Below are 15,309 nucleotides of genomic sequence, written 5' to 3'. Positions count from 1 at the left end.
ACTCAATTATAGGTGACATGCTTAAATCAAGAACTTGTGTGGTTTCAGATGCTTTGCATTCTGGAGGCTTTTGTGAAGAGCTGCGGCTATAAGTACCTGAAGCTGGATGGCAGTACTTCGATTTCAGCCCGACAACCTCTTATCGACAAATTCAATCAGGTTGGTTTCAATTTAGAAATTTTTTTTCGCCCTCCCTCTTCCACCCTTCATCATTATATATGTTAATCCAGTTTCCTTATTGTAGTACGTGATTTGCTAGTTCTTACAATATTTGCTATTAGTCAGAAGTATTACTCCAGCATAGGTTATTTTAATTTAAAATATATGCATAATATCAAAAAAAAAAAATTAAACAGATTCTCACCAGCAAGTTTATTTTGCTTGATGGTGGTGCCATCAAATAGTTTTTCTGTTGAATAATTCAATTGTAGCTTAATCATTATTATCCAATTATTATACTATTGATAAAATGAGAATAATATCACCACTGAAGTTCGTCATCAGATACCTTGTTGAATATGAAATTTGAGTCACTTTTCAACCTGAGACTAGTTTAACAAGCTGAGGCTTGGTTATCGGTTTATTACATGTAAAGTTTATAATATCCACTTTATATCTTAAAACACCACAAAAACTTCTGAAAGCTATTAAAAATTGAAATGCACTCATATAGGGTAATAATACTAACGCCCGATGTAAACATTATAATAATTTTACCTTACAGAAAACTTGGAATAATAAGAAATCCCATGGTATTTGTTCCAAATTTTAAGCCAATTTTTGTCAACTCAAGCCTATTACTGTCGACTGCTGTCTATTATCACAGTTTAAGTGCAAGAATGGCACAGTATGAGAGACTACCAGCGTCACATACCATCTCGAAAAATAACTACCAGGACTATAGGCTTGAGTTGACAGTGAAATTTGAAACATAAATATGTGAACATTCCTTCAAATGGTCTCAAAGCTTAATATTATTGTCAGTTAGAATAAAAGAGAGGGAAAATTTCTGATGTTCCAACATTAATAATTCGTTCTTGTTGAATTCTGTATATATTTCATTCTCACAACCCAATACCATACATAAGATAACCGTAAATAACCAATAATATTAACCCTATTACACTTGTGGTGTTACAATCTATTTTGTTGCTAATTTGGCAGGACACGTCGTACTTTGTGATGGTGTTGACGACACGCGTGGGTGGCCTGGGCGTGAACCTGACGGGGGCCAATCGCGTGGTGATCTTCGACCCGGACTGGAACCCGGCCACCGACACACAGGCCAGGGAGAGGGCCTGGCGTATCGGACAGACCCAACCTGTCACCATCTATCGGCTCATCACGGCTGGCACCATCGAGGAAAAGGTAGCACTTGAACTGTATCATATCACAAATCAAGTGTATCAAATCACAAAACATGTGTATCATATCTCAAATCAAGTGTATCAAATTACAGATCAAGTGTATCACATCTCAAATCGAGTGTATAAAATCACAAAACAAGTGTATCACATCTCAATTATGTGTATCAAATCACAGATCAAGTGTATCACATCATAAATCAAGTGTATCAAATCACAAAACATGTTTATCACATCTCAAATCAAGTGTATCATATCACAAAACAAGTGTATCACATTTTAATTTAGTGTATCAAATCACATATCAAGTGTATCACATCATTAATCAAGTGTATCATATCACAAATCAAGTGTATCAAATCACAGATCAAACGTATCTCATCTCTAATCAAGTGTATCACATCATAAATCAAGTGTATCAAATCACAAAGCATGTCTATCACATCTCAATCAAGTGTATCAAATCACAGATCAAGAGTAGCACATCTTAAATCAAGTGTATCAAATCACAAAGCATGTCTATCACATCTCAATCAAGTGTATCAAATCACAGATCAAGTGTAGCACTTCTTAAATCAAGTGTATCAAATCACAAAACATGTGTATCACATTACAAATCAAGTTTCATCTCATTTGACAACACAACATTATTAGGGACCCATTACACAAAAGCCGGCCACTAACGACAGGACAAGTTTGTCGAACATGTTTGAACAAAAATGTCCGTTCAGACAAAAAATGTCATCGGCAAAAGGCTTTGAACAAAATTTTGGGAGGTTAGGATTTTGTGTCTAATGAGATTTTGACACCTAGTGAGATTGTACTCCCCGAGAAAAAAACATATAAACATAATGAACACAAACTGTCTGTTAAAAATGATTACGTTTGAATTGATTCATGTTAGGCTATATATATATATTACTCTTTTTGTATGATGAGGTATTATCGACCTGTTTGTGATATAATCAACCTGGGTGATGAGATATTATCACCCATAAACGAACATCACAGCCAACTAGTCCTCAGTTATAACTAACAGATTCTAGGTAGGCAGCAGTCCTCAATCTTCAGGACTTTTATGACCTGTGATATTTCCGGCACTATCTGTGCCTTCAAGTCAGGGTAGAGTTATGCTCTAATATTCCCCGAGAAATAAACATAATGAGCACAAAATTTCTGTTGAAAATGATTATGTGTGAAATGATTCATGTTAGGCTATCTATTACTCTTGGGCCTATCTATTACTTTTGTTATATAATGATATATTATCAACCTGTTTCAGATGTACCATCGACAAATATTCAAACAGTTCCTATCCAATAAAGTGCTGAAAGACCCTCGCCAGAGGAGATTCTTCAAGTCCAACGACCTATTCGAACTGTTCACTTTGAAAGAGACTGAAACGGAGGGCAGCACTGAAACATCAGCTATTTTTGCTGGAACTGGCTCTGAGGTAACGTACAAATATTATTCCAATAAAAGTTTACTATTATTTTTGTTATCTATCATTCTTATCAGTATTTCTTGCTGTTGTTTGATCGCTTGAACTGTCTCTCACTATGTGGGAGAGTTTTAGTTTTTTTCAAATCAAATCATCTCCATATTTATCTTTATTTATTATTTTTCACAATGAAGCACAGATCGGCAGAGAAAAACTAAGAATACCTTGTACTATTTCTCTCCCAAATTTAGGTAACATTAAAAAGTCCGAAATGAGGTTGTTCTCTGGATTTCTTCAAGATTTTCAGTCCAAAAATATTTATACAAAACATTCTCTTGAATTTAGATGTTACAAATATTGCACTGAAGAAACATTACAATAACCATTTATAAAATACAAAGTATAAACAAGTAAAATAACTAAAATATGACTCCGTGTAACACGTTGACAAGAGTAAATTTGTACTTACTTCAATAGGTACTTGATTTTTTCTCTTTTGCTGAGGGCGATGTGATGCCAACATGAGCTCTAGGCTTGTGCGTGGACAATGAGGCGGATGATAATGAGAGATAAATGTTTTTCTGAAACTTATCATCCTTTCGACTGTCAATTATTGTCAATGCCAATGTTAATGATAAATACGTGGTATTTATTGGGAGTGGCCGTAGTCGAGTGGATCAGATGCTGGCTTTATGATTCAGAGGCCCGGGTTCAAATCCCGGCCCAGGCAAGATATCTATCTCGGGGCACTCCCGTGTTTCGGATGGACACGTTAAGACGTCGGTCCCGGCTGCCTAAAAAGCAGTCGTTAGGTCATGTCAGAGGCCCTGAAATTGATCAGTTGCGACCTGAAAACTCTGACACCAGACCTGAGCCAGCCAGGTCACTCGATATTATTATTATTATTGTGTAGTACGGAATGCATACTTGAAACTAACTTTTTCGCTTCTAAACTACCAAATTGTAACTGAATTAGATGGAATGAGCATGCAAGTTTCCAATTTGAAAATGGATCATTATTTATGGCCGGTTTCCGAGCCGGGACTTAGCTAAGTTCTAGACTTTAAACAGCTGGAATCAGAAAATTGGCTTTCCGAAACGGGGCGTAGTCGTAGTCATAGTCAAAGTCACGTTCAAATTAAATTTCGAAAAACTAGAAAATTGAACACAACATAAAATAAAGAAAAAATAGTGTAAAAATTCAGCTATTTTGAATTATTTAGGAATGCTTTATTTCGTCAAGGAAAAACGCTTCCAATCATAAAAATGAGAAAATAAAGATTTATTGTGTTGCAACTATTTACTGCGACTACGCCTTCCTAAAACCCGACCTAAACCTAACCTAACCTAAACCTTACTTACGTAAATCCCGAGCTCGGAAACCGGCCTTTAGATTCGAATAGTAAGAATGTTAGTGTGAGTTACGGGAATGACTGACAATTTTCTTCAATTTATTTTGAAATTTCAAAACGGTTCTGCTGCACTATAAAGCTTGCATAAAGAATTATTATAATATATCTTTTTAATTTGTTTTTTGTTCCATAAATGAATTAACAAAATTGAAATCTAGTAGGAACTCGTGGGCAAACATTCCAACATTGGGATCAATAAGATTAATTAGGCTACCATCATCAATAACATTGAAATTTGTTCCTTTTCTCACCCTCACTTCTGTAAATTAGTGTATAAGCCAGTAAATATTGTAACTTACATAAATAAAGAAATCTAATCTAATCTAATCACTAACTGTGTACTATTTCTATTGACAGGTAAAGCTTGATCCAAACAAACGATATCGCAGCGCCAAAAAAGAAATAAAACCGAGAGAAGAGGCTGAAAACCCATCGTTAACGTTTTCGAAGAAGAAAATTGAGCACATGAAAAAACTTGCTCAACAATTGAGTATGAAGCTTGGGGGAATGAGCTCTAAACCACAAGCTCAAGAAGCCTCCTCTACTGATGTAAATAATTCATTGAATCCTGTAAATAATGTAGATGAATCAACAAATGTAAATAGTACATTGAGTACTGTAGGATCTTCAAATGTAAATGAATCAACAGATGTGAATAGTAAGGTTCCTGATGTAGATGTTAATGTAGAAGAGAGTTTGAAAGAAAACGAGACAAGTAGTAAGTTTGAAGAAGATATTGAGAATAAGAATGTACATAGTAATGTTTCTGTAAAGAAAGAAAAGTGTGCTGTGAAAATTGATACTACCAAAGAAGACTTGAGTGAGATGGAAAGTAGTTGTAGTAGTGTAAAAGCAATTGTGATAAAGAAGGAGAAAATGGAGGAAGCATCAACGTCAAAAGAGAATGACGATAACCAAAGTCTGAAGAGGAAACATCGCAAACACAAGAAGCACAAAAAGCATAAGAGATTCAAAGATGTAGAATTTGAAGGTGAAACTGTTCCTCATCTAGTGCAACACCAAACCTCTTCTGGATCGAAACCTGAAGATGAAGAAAGTAGAAACCTCGCTTCTCAAGACGAATATGTGCTCAAGAAATTGTTTGATAAGTCTGGTGAGTATTTTTATTCTTCTCAAGTTCCTCCATAACATAAAATAGCTTACATTTTTGTTTCCAGGAGAGGAAAATTCAAAATCCATGAATATCAACCAATCGAATGAAATTAAGCGTTGATTAACTAACTTGTAACCGCCCCCAGATGGGTGTGAAATTAGGATTTCTAAAATTCTAAAGGGCGAGTCATGGGACTTTATTAACAACAAACTTTTGCTTTCTATCTAACTTTTAAATTCTATGAATGAATTAATCTAATTCAAATTTGGACAACAAATAATCTTTATCGTTTCATTGCACATTCTATAAAACTGCCTGTAAGATTTTGCTAACTGTTCGTCTGGAATTTCAACTGTTTACAATGGTAGCGTGAACTTTATTCATTTCTCTACTTCAATGAATAATTGGGAACTCGGTCAATTTGGATTTCTAAAACATGAGCTAGACAATCTAATGACATTTGCTATCTTTAGAACTATTAATCTCATCACGACTGAAACTTTGCACTACACTACGTTGTTGATGTTCATTTCACTGACATTCATAATAAACAATAAAATACATTCACAATTCAAACTACTTTGAATAACTTAACAAAATTGGACGAATCAAACATTTTGAAAATTTATACACTACTTAAATTTTACCACAAGTAATACGTTCAATTAGGGCCTTCGAGGCCCGAGGCTACCTCTAGATTTTAATCTGATTCCGGCTGCGGCTTAAATAGAACTGAACTTTTCCACGCAAATTATGTTCCCTTTCCACTAACGAGACGACGGTCCACGTGGAGACAGAAAGGAAAATGTAAGTTTGAAATATTCCAAAATACTCGTGTATTTTCCATCGCTAATGGAAATACAGTTCCGTGAGAATACTTCAACCCTTCATAAAAGTTGAGACTTCCCGGACGCAATCTTAATGTGAGAAAATTATTTTTCAAAAGAAAAATAAATTTCCCACGATAAAAATTCACAAAGAAAATTTAACTACAAGATTACTAAAGTCTCATCATTGTTCTAATTCTACTCTTTTTTAAATGAATCCAATCAATAAATTTATTTTGAATGAAAAAGACTAAGAAATTGTCAAAAACCACTGATTTATTGATAATTAGAAAGACCGGTTTCGGTTATTACACCATTGTCAATCTCTGATAATCTCTTCATCAGAGATTGACAATGATGTAATAATCTTTCTAATTATCAATAAATCAGTGGTTTTTTGACAATTTCTTAGTCTTTTTCATTCAATATGAATAATTACCACAATATCAAATTCTCAACTAAACAAAAAGCAATAAATTTATTTCAATATCATAACCATTACAAACTTATGATTCAGACTTGTGAAATACTAGCTCAAATACAGCGGATAGTACTCAGATTTACTGTCGAAGATATATCATCCATCAACAAATAGACGTTTGAAGGCAAAATCTCATTTATTAGAAGTCAATAAATGTTATATCTTGTTTCTCCAGTAACTGGCGTCTCCAGTATACACGGTGCCAGTGACTGGCGTCTCCAGTATACACGGTGCCAGTTACTGGCATCCAGTGATTGAATGGTAGTAATGAACTGCCGGCTGGAAGCGTGTAAATCAGCCTACATTGATAACTGAAAAACTATTGATGCGTGAACAATTCGCTTTTTTGTATGGAAAGAAATATTTAGGTGTATTAATTCAATTTTTCTTCTTCGCATTTCATAATAGCTCAAAACAATGACACTTGAAACAAAGAAAATGTACTTGTTCAAACTCTATGTATTAGGCTAGGCACCACACCAGTTAGTCAAGGCAAGACAAGACATGATCAGACACTTTTAGTCACAATACTTCACATTGTTGCTTATGACGCAACTCACACTGATTAGTCATTGCAATTAGACATGTCTTCATAATCAGCTATGTGAAGTATTGTGACTAAACGTGTAACGTGTCTGATCATTTCTTGTCTTGACTTGACTAACTGGTATGTGCCTAGCCTTAGCTTCGAAAAATGGCATTGCCTTTTAAGGCTGTGCCAAGGCTAAAACTTTCTTCTCATGATATTTTCCAAAGTTTCTCGATTTGTGTATCATCAAGCTATCAAAATGAAAAAGTTTTCTCCGGAAAATCTCAACTTTTTGAGATATGAGCGCCTAAAGCTTAAATTTTTGGGACGGAACATTTCAAATTCAGTAAGAGATAAAACCATGAGATTTATAGGATAGATTCTTCATGGTATTGTTGATTTATTAAAACAAAAATTTTCTGAAAATATCAATTTTTAAGATAGTTATTCAATTTACTAAAAATAACCAAAAATAACTTTTAGTTGAGTTATTTTTGGTAAATTGAATAACTTTTTCAAAAATTGATGTTTTCAGAAAATTTTTGTTTTACTAGATCAACAATTCCATGAAGAATCCATCATCTGAATCTCATGGATTTATATCTCACCGAATTTGAAATGTTCTGTCCCAAAAATTCAAACTTCAGGCGCTCATATCTCAAAAAAGTAATGATCGGAGAAAAATGTTTTCCTGAGAAAACTTTTTCATTTTGATAGCTTGATGATATACAAATCGAAAAACTTTGAAAAATATCACGAGTAGAAAATTTATTTTTAGCCTTTGCACAGCCTTAAATTGAAGGGTCTTTGTTACTAGTATCTGTATCTATATTCTAGTTATGTAGTATATGTATCTGACGATAGTATATAGGTAGCTCTCCTTATGTCATTACAGTATTAAAGTCATATTTTCTCAATAAAAATTTGAAAACTGCAACAAATTGATATTGGAAATCATATTTCAACTATCCACTGTTTCATTATTGGTTGGTCATGTATTGAACTGATGTATTAACTAATATAAAAATTTTATTAAAAGGATAGTTTTGTGCTGAACCGGTTGACCCTTTCCCAATCATTCATATGATTTGTATATCATTCAATGTATAATAAGCAGTATTCCTTTTTGTTGAAGGTCTGCAAACGGCAATGAAACACGACTCGATAATGGAAGGTGGGCCTTCGGACTACGCGATCGTGGAGTGTGAAGCGGAGAAAGTGGCCAAGGAGGCAGTGGAGGCCCTCAAGAAGTCCCGGCGAGAGTGCTGGGCAGCCTCGTCAGGAGTGCCAACCTTCACCGGCCAGAATGGAGCCATTAGGTACACTGCAACCAACAATGCAACTAGAAATTCAACACTGTAATCAGAGATGTTGTCTATTCCACGTGTTATTTATCTCAAAAACTAAAATTTTCAAATGTTTGGACTGAAAATTGGACTTTTATTCAAAAGTGTATGGAACATAACCTACTTTTTGGACTACAGTGATAAATCAAACTCGGGGAGGAACTGATTTGGGCTGTGCCTGTTGGTCCTTTCCCAATAATTTAATGAATTTTGTTCTGTGTATCAATAAATAAATATTAAATAAATAAACGTTAGGGCCGGTTTCCGAGCTTGGGATTCAGATAAGTTCTAGACTTTAAACAGCTGGAGTCAGAAAATTGGGATTCCAAAACGGGGCGTAGTCGCAGTAAATAGTTGCAGCAGAATAAATCTCTATTTTATCATTTCTACTTTCCTTGCCCTATTACCATAGGTAAGGAAAGTATTGCTTTCCAAAAAAAAATAAGGTACTCCAATTTCTAAATTTCTATACGTTTCAAGGTACCCTGAGTCCAAAAAAGTGGTTTTGGGTATTGGTCTGTATGTGTGTGTGTGTGTTTGTGTGTGTGTGTATGAGTGTGTGCGTCTGTGTACACGATATCTCATCTCCCAATCAACGGAATGACTTGAAATTTGAAACTTAAGGTCCTTACAATATAAGGATCCGACACGAACAATTTCGATCAAATGCAATTCAAATGGCGGCTAAAATGTCGAAAAATGTTGTCAAAAACAGGGTTTTTGTAAACGAAAAAGGCTCCAACGATTTTGATCAAATTTATATCTAAAATAGTCATTGATAAGCTATATCAACTGCCACAAGTCCCATATCTGTAAAATTTTCAGGAGCTCCGCCCCATCTATGCAAAGTTTGATTTTATATTCCCAATTATCAGGCTTCAGATACAATTTTAACGAAAAAATTTGAATGAAAAAGATTGAGCATGGAAATCTCAACAATAAATGTTCAGTAACATTTTCACCTAAAATTGAAAATAAGCTCGAAATTCGAGAAAATGAGATTATCCAATTGCAAACTGTTGGCAACTGTTGATTCTATTAAATGATTCACTATGAAGAGATAGCAGACCTCGTATGTCTCCAGCGTTATTGTCCTGTCAATAGCTGGCTCAGATCTTTGTTTATAAGTAGACTTGAGATGCGCGTGAGCACTAGCGTCAGGTGATCAATTTCATAACGGCAAGGAAAGTTGTGTGAGTGTGCCACACCAGATTTTTATAATTGGAAACGTTTTTCCTTGACGAAATGAAACATTCCTAAATAATTCAAAATAGCTGACACTTTACACTATTTTCTCTTTATTTTATTTTGTGTTTAATTTCCAGTTTTTCGAAATTTAATTTAAACCTGACTTTGACTCTGACTACGACTACGCCCCTTTCGGAAAGCCAATTTTCTGACTCCGGCTATTTAAAGTCTAGAACTTAGCTAAATCCCGAGCTCGGAAACCGGCCCCTAGTTTCAATGCTTAAGGCATGTGGAATAGACAACATGTATTTCAACCATCACTTACATTTCCTTCCTTTTTTTCTTTTTGTTCGTCATACGGAGCTGAATCAATGAAAGCCTTTATATCAACAAATTATGAAAGCTCAGTGTGATGATAAACCATCACCTTATCATGGTTTTCAAAATAAAATTTATTTACCAAAGTTCCAATACAAATAGACAGAATGCAACACTGCACAAATATATGAATACTATAAACCAGTAATTAATTATTACACCGTTTCTAGAAATAGTATTATTTTGGTTTGAAATGATTGTATATACTATTATTCAAATTCTTTGCAGAAGTCAAACAAAGTTTTTTTCATAAATAGTGATGGCTCGACTAGCATAAGTATAAACTTCTGCGCTAGCCGATATCATGTCGTAAATAGTTGTTACTTACAATAACTTTAACAGTGAAATAAAATTCACAGTCAAATATAATTTATTAAACCTCAATTGAATTTTGATCATCAGCTAGATTAATTCTATTCATTCATTTTTCGTCATACGGGACTGCATTTAAATAGAAAGAAAAATAAAAAATCTCAGTACCCTTTTTGATTTATTTAATCACAACATGTTTCAAATGAAAATGGCATCAATGTTGAAACATGTTGTGATTAAATAATTCAAAAAGGGTACTGAGATTTTTTATTTTTCTTTCTATTTATATTACAAGTAGCCCTATACAGAGAAGAGATAAATAAGGGACTGCATTATTTTATCGTGATGAAAGCTTTATATCAATGATTCAATGATTTTTATTTGATCCAGAGTACATCAGCCAGACATACAAAATTCATTATAAATAAAATACAATATACAATTCATATGACAATATAACGAATCACATACTAATCTACTCACAAAATACTCAAGTTCATGAAATTTCATCTTCTTCTTCTTACAGCTCAATCATTTGATTGGTTGGCAGCCTTCCATCTAAATCTGTCCATTGCTACTCTCTTTCATTGTATATAGTTTATAGCACCCAGATCCTTCGTCATTTGTCTTAGATACTGTAGCCGGGGTCTCCCACGACCCATTTGTCCATCAACTGTACCTTCTAGAATACTTGACGTGAATGCGTCGTGTCTTATTATGTGTCCAATCCAAGAATGTCGTCTGTCCCTGAGAAAATTCAGAAGAGATCTCTTTTCCACCGCCCTCTGGAATACCTCCTCATTCGTAACTCTGTCAGTCCATTTTATTTTGAGCATACGCCTCCAACACCACACTTCAAAAGCATTTAGAGTCTTTTCCTCAGCCTTACCAATAGTCCACGTTTCAGACCCATAGAGAGCTATACTCCAAATGCAACTCTTTATTAGTCTCTTTCTTATTTCCAACGATAGACTATTTGAGGAAAGAAGCTGCCTTTTATTGATGAACATACCCTTAGCTTCTCTGATTCGGCGCTTTATATCTAGTCTAATTTATATCTAATTTCATAATAAATCTATATCATTTCTATTAGGCGCGTTTCTCTCTAGCTTAATATTTCCAAATGCGCTAGTTACTGTCCACTATTTTGTCAGCTACTCAAACTTTGTAACTTAGCGGACATTTCCAACTCCGCATACCCGCGGCAGCTAGTTAAAGCTACTATTATCCCTGTGTGCAGACTGTTTTTGGGTGCACATTTTACCCACTCTATTGAACCAACATCAATTTAACAATTGAAAGAATAAGACGTTGATGTTGTCAATACCACTTTCATTTATTGACAACATCAACGTCCCATTCTTTCAATTATGGAGAAATACCACAACATCTCATACCATACAATCAAATTATCAATTTAACAATTGTTTTCGTGCTCTGTTGTTGTCGATATTGTTTGTGTTTTAACTATGCATTGCAAGTTGAATGATTTTAACTCTTGCGTGATGTTCATGTTACCGTATGAGTGTTATAACTTCTGGCAATTCCTATACTCTGATAAGAGTCTCTAAGAAGCTATTGAAAACAAACAAACAAACAATCCTGAATATGAAGAATCGAATATAGTTTAGAGCAGTACGTTATCTTCGACTCTAGTAACTACCAAATATTCTTCACAGCAATATGCTATCTACAACTTATATGATGTTGGATTTATTTTTAGATCAAGATTTGCACCGAAAAAGGTTGCAAGACCGGGCTCTGTGTCTACATCCAGTGCTGCTGCAAATTCCGCCTTGACCATGTCTTCAGCCGACCTCATCAAGCGCATCCGAGAACGCAACCTCATGAAACTGCCCGAGGACAGCGACATCAGACTATTGAATGACATCAGAGAGTTCATCCTAGCCAATGGCGGCACAGCTCTTACTGATCAGCTCATCAACAAGTTCCAGGCTAGACTCCCCGCGGGCAAAAGTCCAGTTTTCAAGTCCCTGCTCGCTAAAATATCGGTTTTCTACAGAGCGCCCGATAAAAAAGGTTACTGGACATTGCGAGATGAGTTTTCCTGGTGAAATTGTTATGTTTTCTATTCATTTTCACAAATTACCACTCGTAAAAATATCTGATTCCAGGTTCCAATTGAATTGAATGTATAGTAACATTCCAAAAACAACTGACAAGCAGACAGGGTATAGTTACAGAAGCATAAAAATGCATAATACAAAAAATAAAACAAATCATTTAGTGCTGAAAAACATTGTCAATAGAGTAGTATGCCTTATCAATTAATTTCTTTTCTAACAACCCTCTGAACTTTCTAGCATTGTTAATGTTTTCTTCAAAGCGCACGATGAGGGACATTGCGAGATGAGTTTTCATTGTGAAATAACTCTTATTATTCTATTTTCAAGCTCATTGTTATACGTCCAGTATGAATTCAATGTCTGAAAATAGACTTTCTACTTTAAAAATTGGTGAGATAATTATTCCATGAAAAACCCCAAACAATTTTCAAGCTTGTAAGATTATTTTCAAGATTGGATTCATAATGAATTCCAATCCTATTGAAGTTTAATTAAATTCAAATTAACATTTATTATGTGTTCAATCTTCCAAAATGATCGCACGAATTTAAAATCTCTTTGTGATCTCTTTATGGAGAACGCACATTGTTATAGTTTTGTGTAGACTGTTACAATAGGCAGTGTTATAGGTTATTTGACAAGTATGTTTATATTGATTCTCTGACTGTTAATAATAATTGTATCGATGTTAAATAAATAAATATTTAGGTATTAATAGGACTATACTATCAGATATATATTCTAATGTGTGACCAAATGGCAATGCTACAATTCCCTCACTATGCATTTAGAAATATGTTCTATCATTTCCCCATTGTGGAATTAATTGAAATGTATAATAATTATTGGTTTCAGAGTAGAATGAAATTTTATCAATTTGCAGATGGATGCATTCTTGTTGAATTAAGAACCAAGTTCAAAACTTATTTTTATTTTTCAAATTTTTGAAAATTAGTAGATTTTTGCCATATTATGCTGGTCACTCACACAAGGCAGTGTTCTAGGTTGTTTGACAAGTTGTATGTTAATTGATTCTCTGACTGTTAATAATTATTGTACCAATGATAATATAAATATTATATTTAGTATAATATAAATATTATACCTAAATATTTAGGTTAGTATAGGACTATCAGTTACATATTCCCCAGATTCATAATATTCTGTGTGTAGATGACACAAGCTGGTAGCTCACAATTCTTGTACCACATTATAACAATAATTTTGAGGTAAATCCGACCACAAGTAATTTATATTCTCTTTTTCTTCGTGTAGTAGTGATAGTAAAAGCCATATTGTAGTAGTTATTCATGTCGATTTAAAACACTTTATTATATTTGTAAGTAAACATTTCAAGATGTAAGTTAACACGTCAAAGAACATCTCGTAGATCTGACGAGCATAAATGAACAACATGAGTGTTTAATTTGTTTCATATTTTTATTCTTTTCAATCAGATTTATAATCTGAATCAAGTGATTCAGAGAATGTAAGATAAATGAATGGAAGAAGGATACGCATTAATTTATTGACATGATAGCATTTCAAAACCAGATTGCCTATGTAAGGAGATACTTAAATTTTATATACTGCTAGTACAGTATATATAAGGGAATTGAGTTACAAATGGATGTTAAAAGCTTAGACCAATTATATCTCATCCATGTCTTGAGTTGAATGGGACCGATTAGTCTATGTGGAAATTGAGTACAGTAGACCTGGTTCAGTAAATTAGTGTTTACATTAAACTTTCTGATTCACTTTCAGTTGTAGTAAAGATGTTTGATATGTAAATGACGTATAAAAGTATATTTCTGTAAATCAAATTAAAATTGTAAGATTCAAGATTGAGCTTAATCTATTCAATTTGAAGTTTTCAAGTGAGTGGTAACATGAAATATGTTTAAGAATACATTCTCAACAGGTATGAATCTTTGTTGGAAATTCTTCCCTCTCTCAGTTTATTGTCACAATCATGTCACATACACTGTTCGTCTCATAAGCTACAACATATTTATAGAATATTTTATTTTTTTTTGAATCAGGTTAGGTTTTATTTAACGGTTATCATTGTTTGTTTTGTGAACCATTCCATTCTGTTATCATTGTTCATTGATTATTTTGGTTGAAAGTTAATTTCTCAAGTCGCATTTCTTGAATCAGGCCAGGTTTTATTTAACGTTTATCATTGTTTATCTTGTGAACCATCTTATTCTGTTATCATTTTACATTGTTTATTTTGGTTGAAAGTTAATTTCTCAAGTATCACATTTTTTTCACTTATGCTTCTTTGAGTAGTATAATATTAGTAAGCATTCAAGTTGGGAGTGTCTATGACTCAACACTTAATTAGGAAGTAATCTGTAATCGTTGATGTAATAATATTGCATTTGATTTTAGTTTTCACTTTCATGATAATAATATTATTTTTGAAATGTGTTTCTCGATATTTTTGTATTTTTCTATGTATTTTATGTATAGTGTATAGCCTAAATCTATAATAAATCCTTGTTTCTTATACCAGTGTTTTCATTTTACAAGTCAATAAAACAATAGACCCGTTGATAATTTTGACTTTGACCCACATAGAGTGTGGCAATAGAGTGTTATAATAGAGATGAAATAAATAATCACTAAAAGAAATAATTACTTACTTCTCTCTGGTTATAGTCAGCTATTACCACTCATAAATATTATCAATTCTGACAATATAAAGTGTATACCTCATTGCATGCAATTAATAGTCCACACAAAAGCTGTGTTTTCAATAAGTTACATTGAGATATTAAATTGCATGCAATTTATAATCCACTCGACATCTGATTTATGA

The 15,309-nt window shown here is 33.6% G+C and overlaps 1 protein-coding gene across 1 annotated transcript in view; it reads left to right on the top strand.

The window, feature by feature from the left end:
- The window catches only part of LOC111051228 (DNA excision repair protein ERCC-6), a 49,205-nt gene extending 34,208 nt beyond the window's left edge, over positions 1-14,997 (top strand). Inside the window, 6 exon segments of the mRNA XM_022337688.2 lie at positions 49-159; positions 1,165-1,368; positions 2,647-2,817; positions 4,575-5,331; positions 8,304-8,487; positions 12,116-14,997. Of these exon segments, the coding sequence (XP_022193380.2) occupies positions 49-159; positions 1,165-1,368; positions 2,647-2,817; positions 4,575-5,331; positions 8,304-8,487; positions 12,116-12,467 (1,779 nt within the window). The 3' untranslated portion in view covers positions 12,468-14,997.
- The last annotated feature ends 312 nt before the right edge of the window (positions 14,998-15,309 follow it).

Source organism: Nilaparvata lugens, chromosome 8 (genome assembly GCF_014356525.2).
Source record: "Nilaparvata lugens isolate BPH chromosome 8, ASM1435652v1, whole genome shotgun sequence".
Classification (NCBI taxonomy): domain Eukaryota; kingdom Metazoa; phylum Arthropoda; class Insecta; order Hemiptera; family Delphacidae; genus Nilaparvata; species Nilaparvata lugens.
Note: the sequence above shows the minus strand (reverse complement) of the source record. Positions and strands in the feature narration are given on the sequence as shown.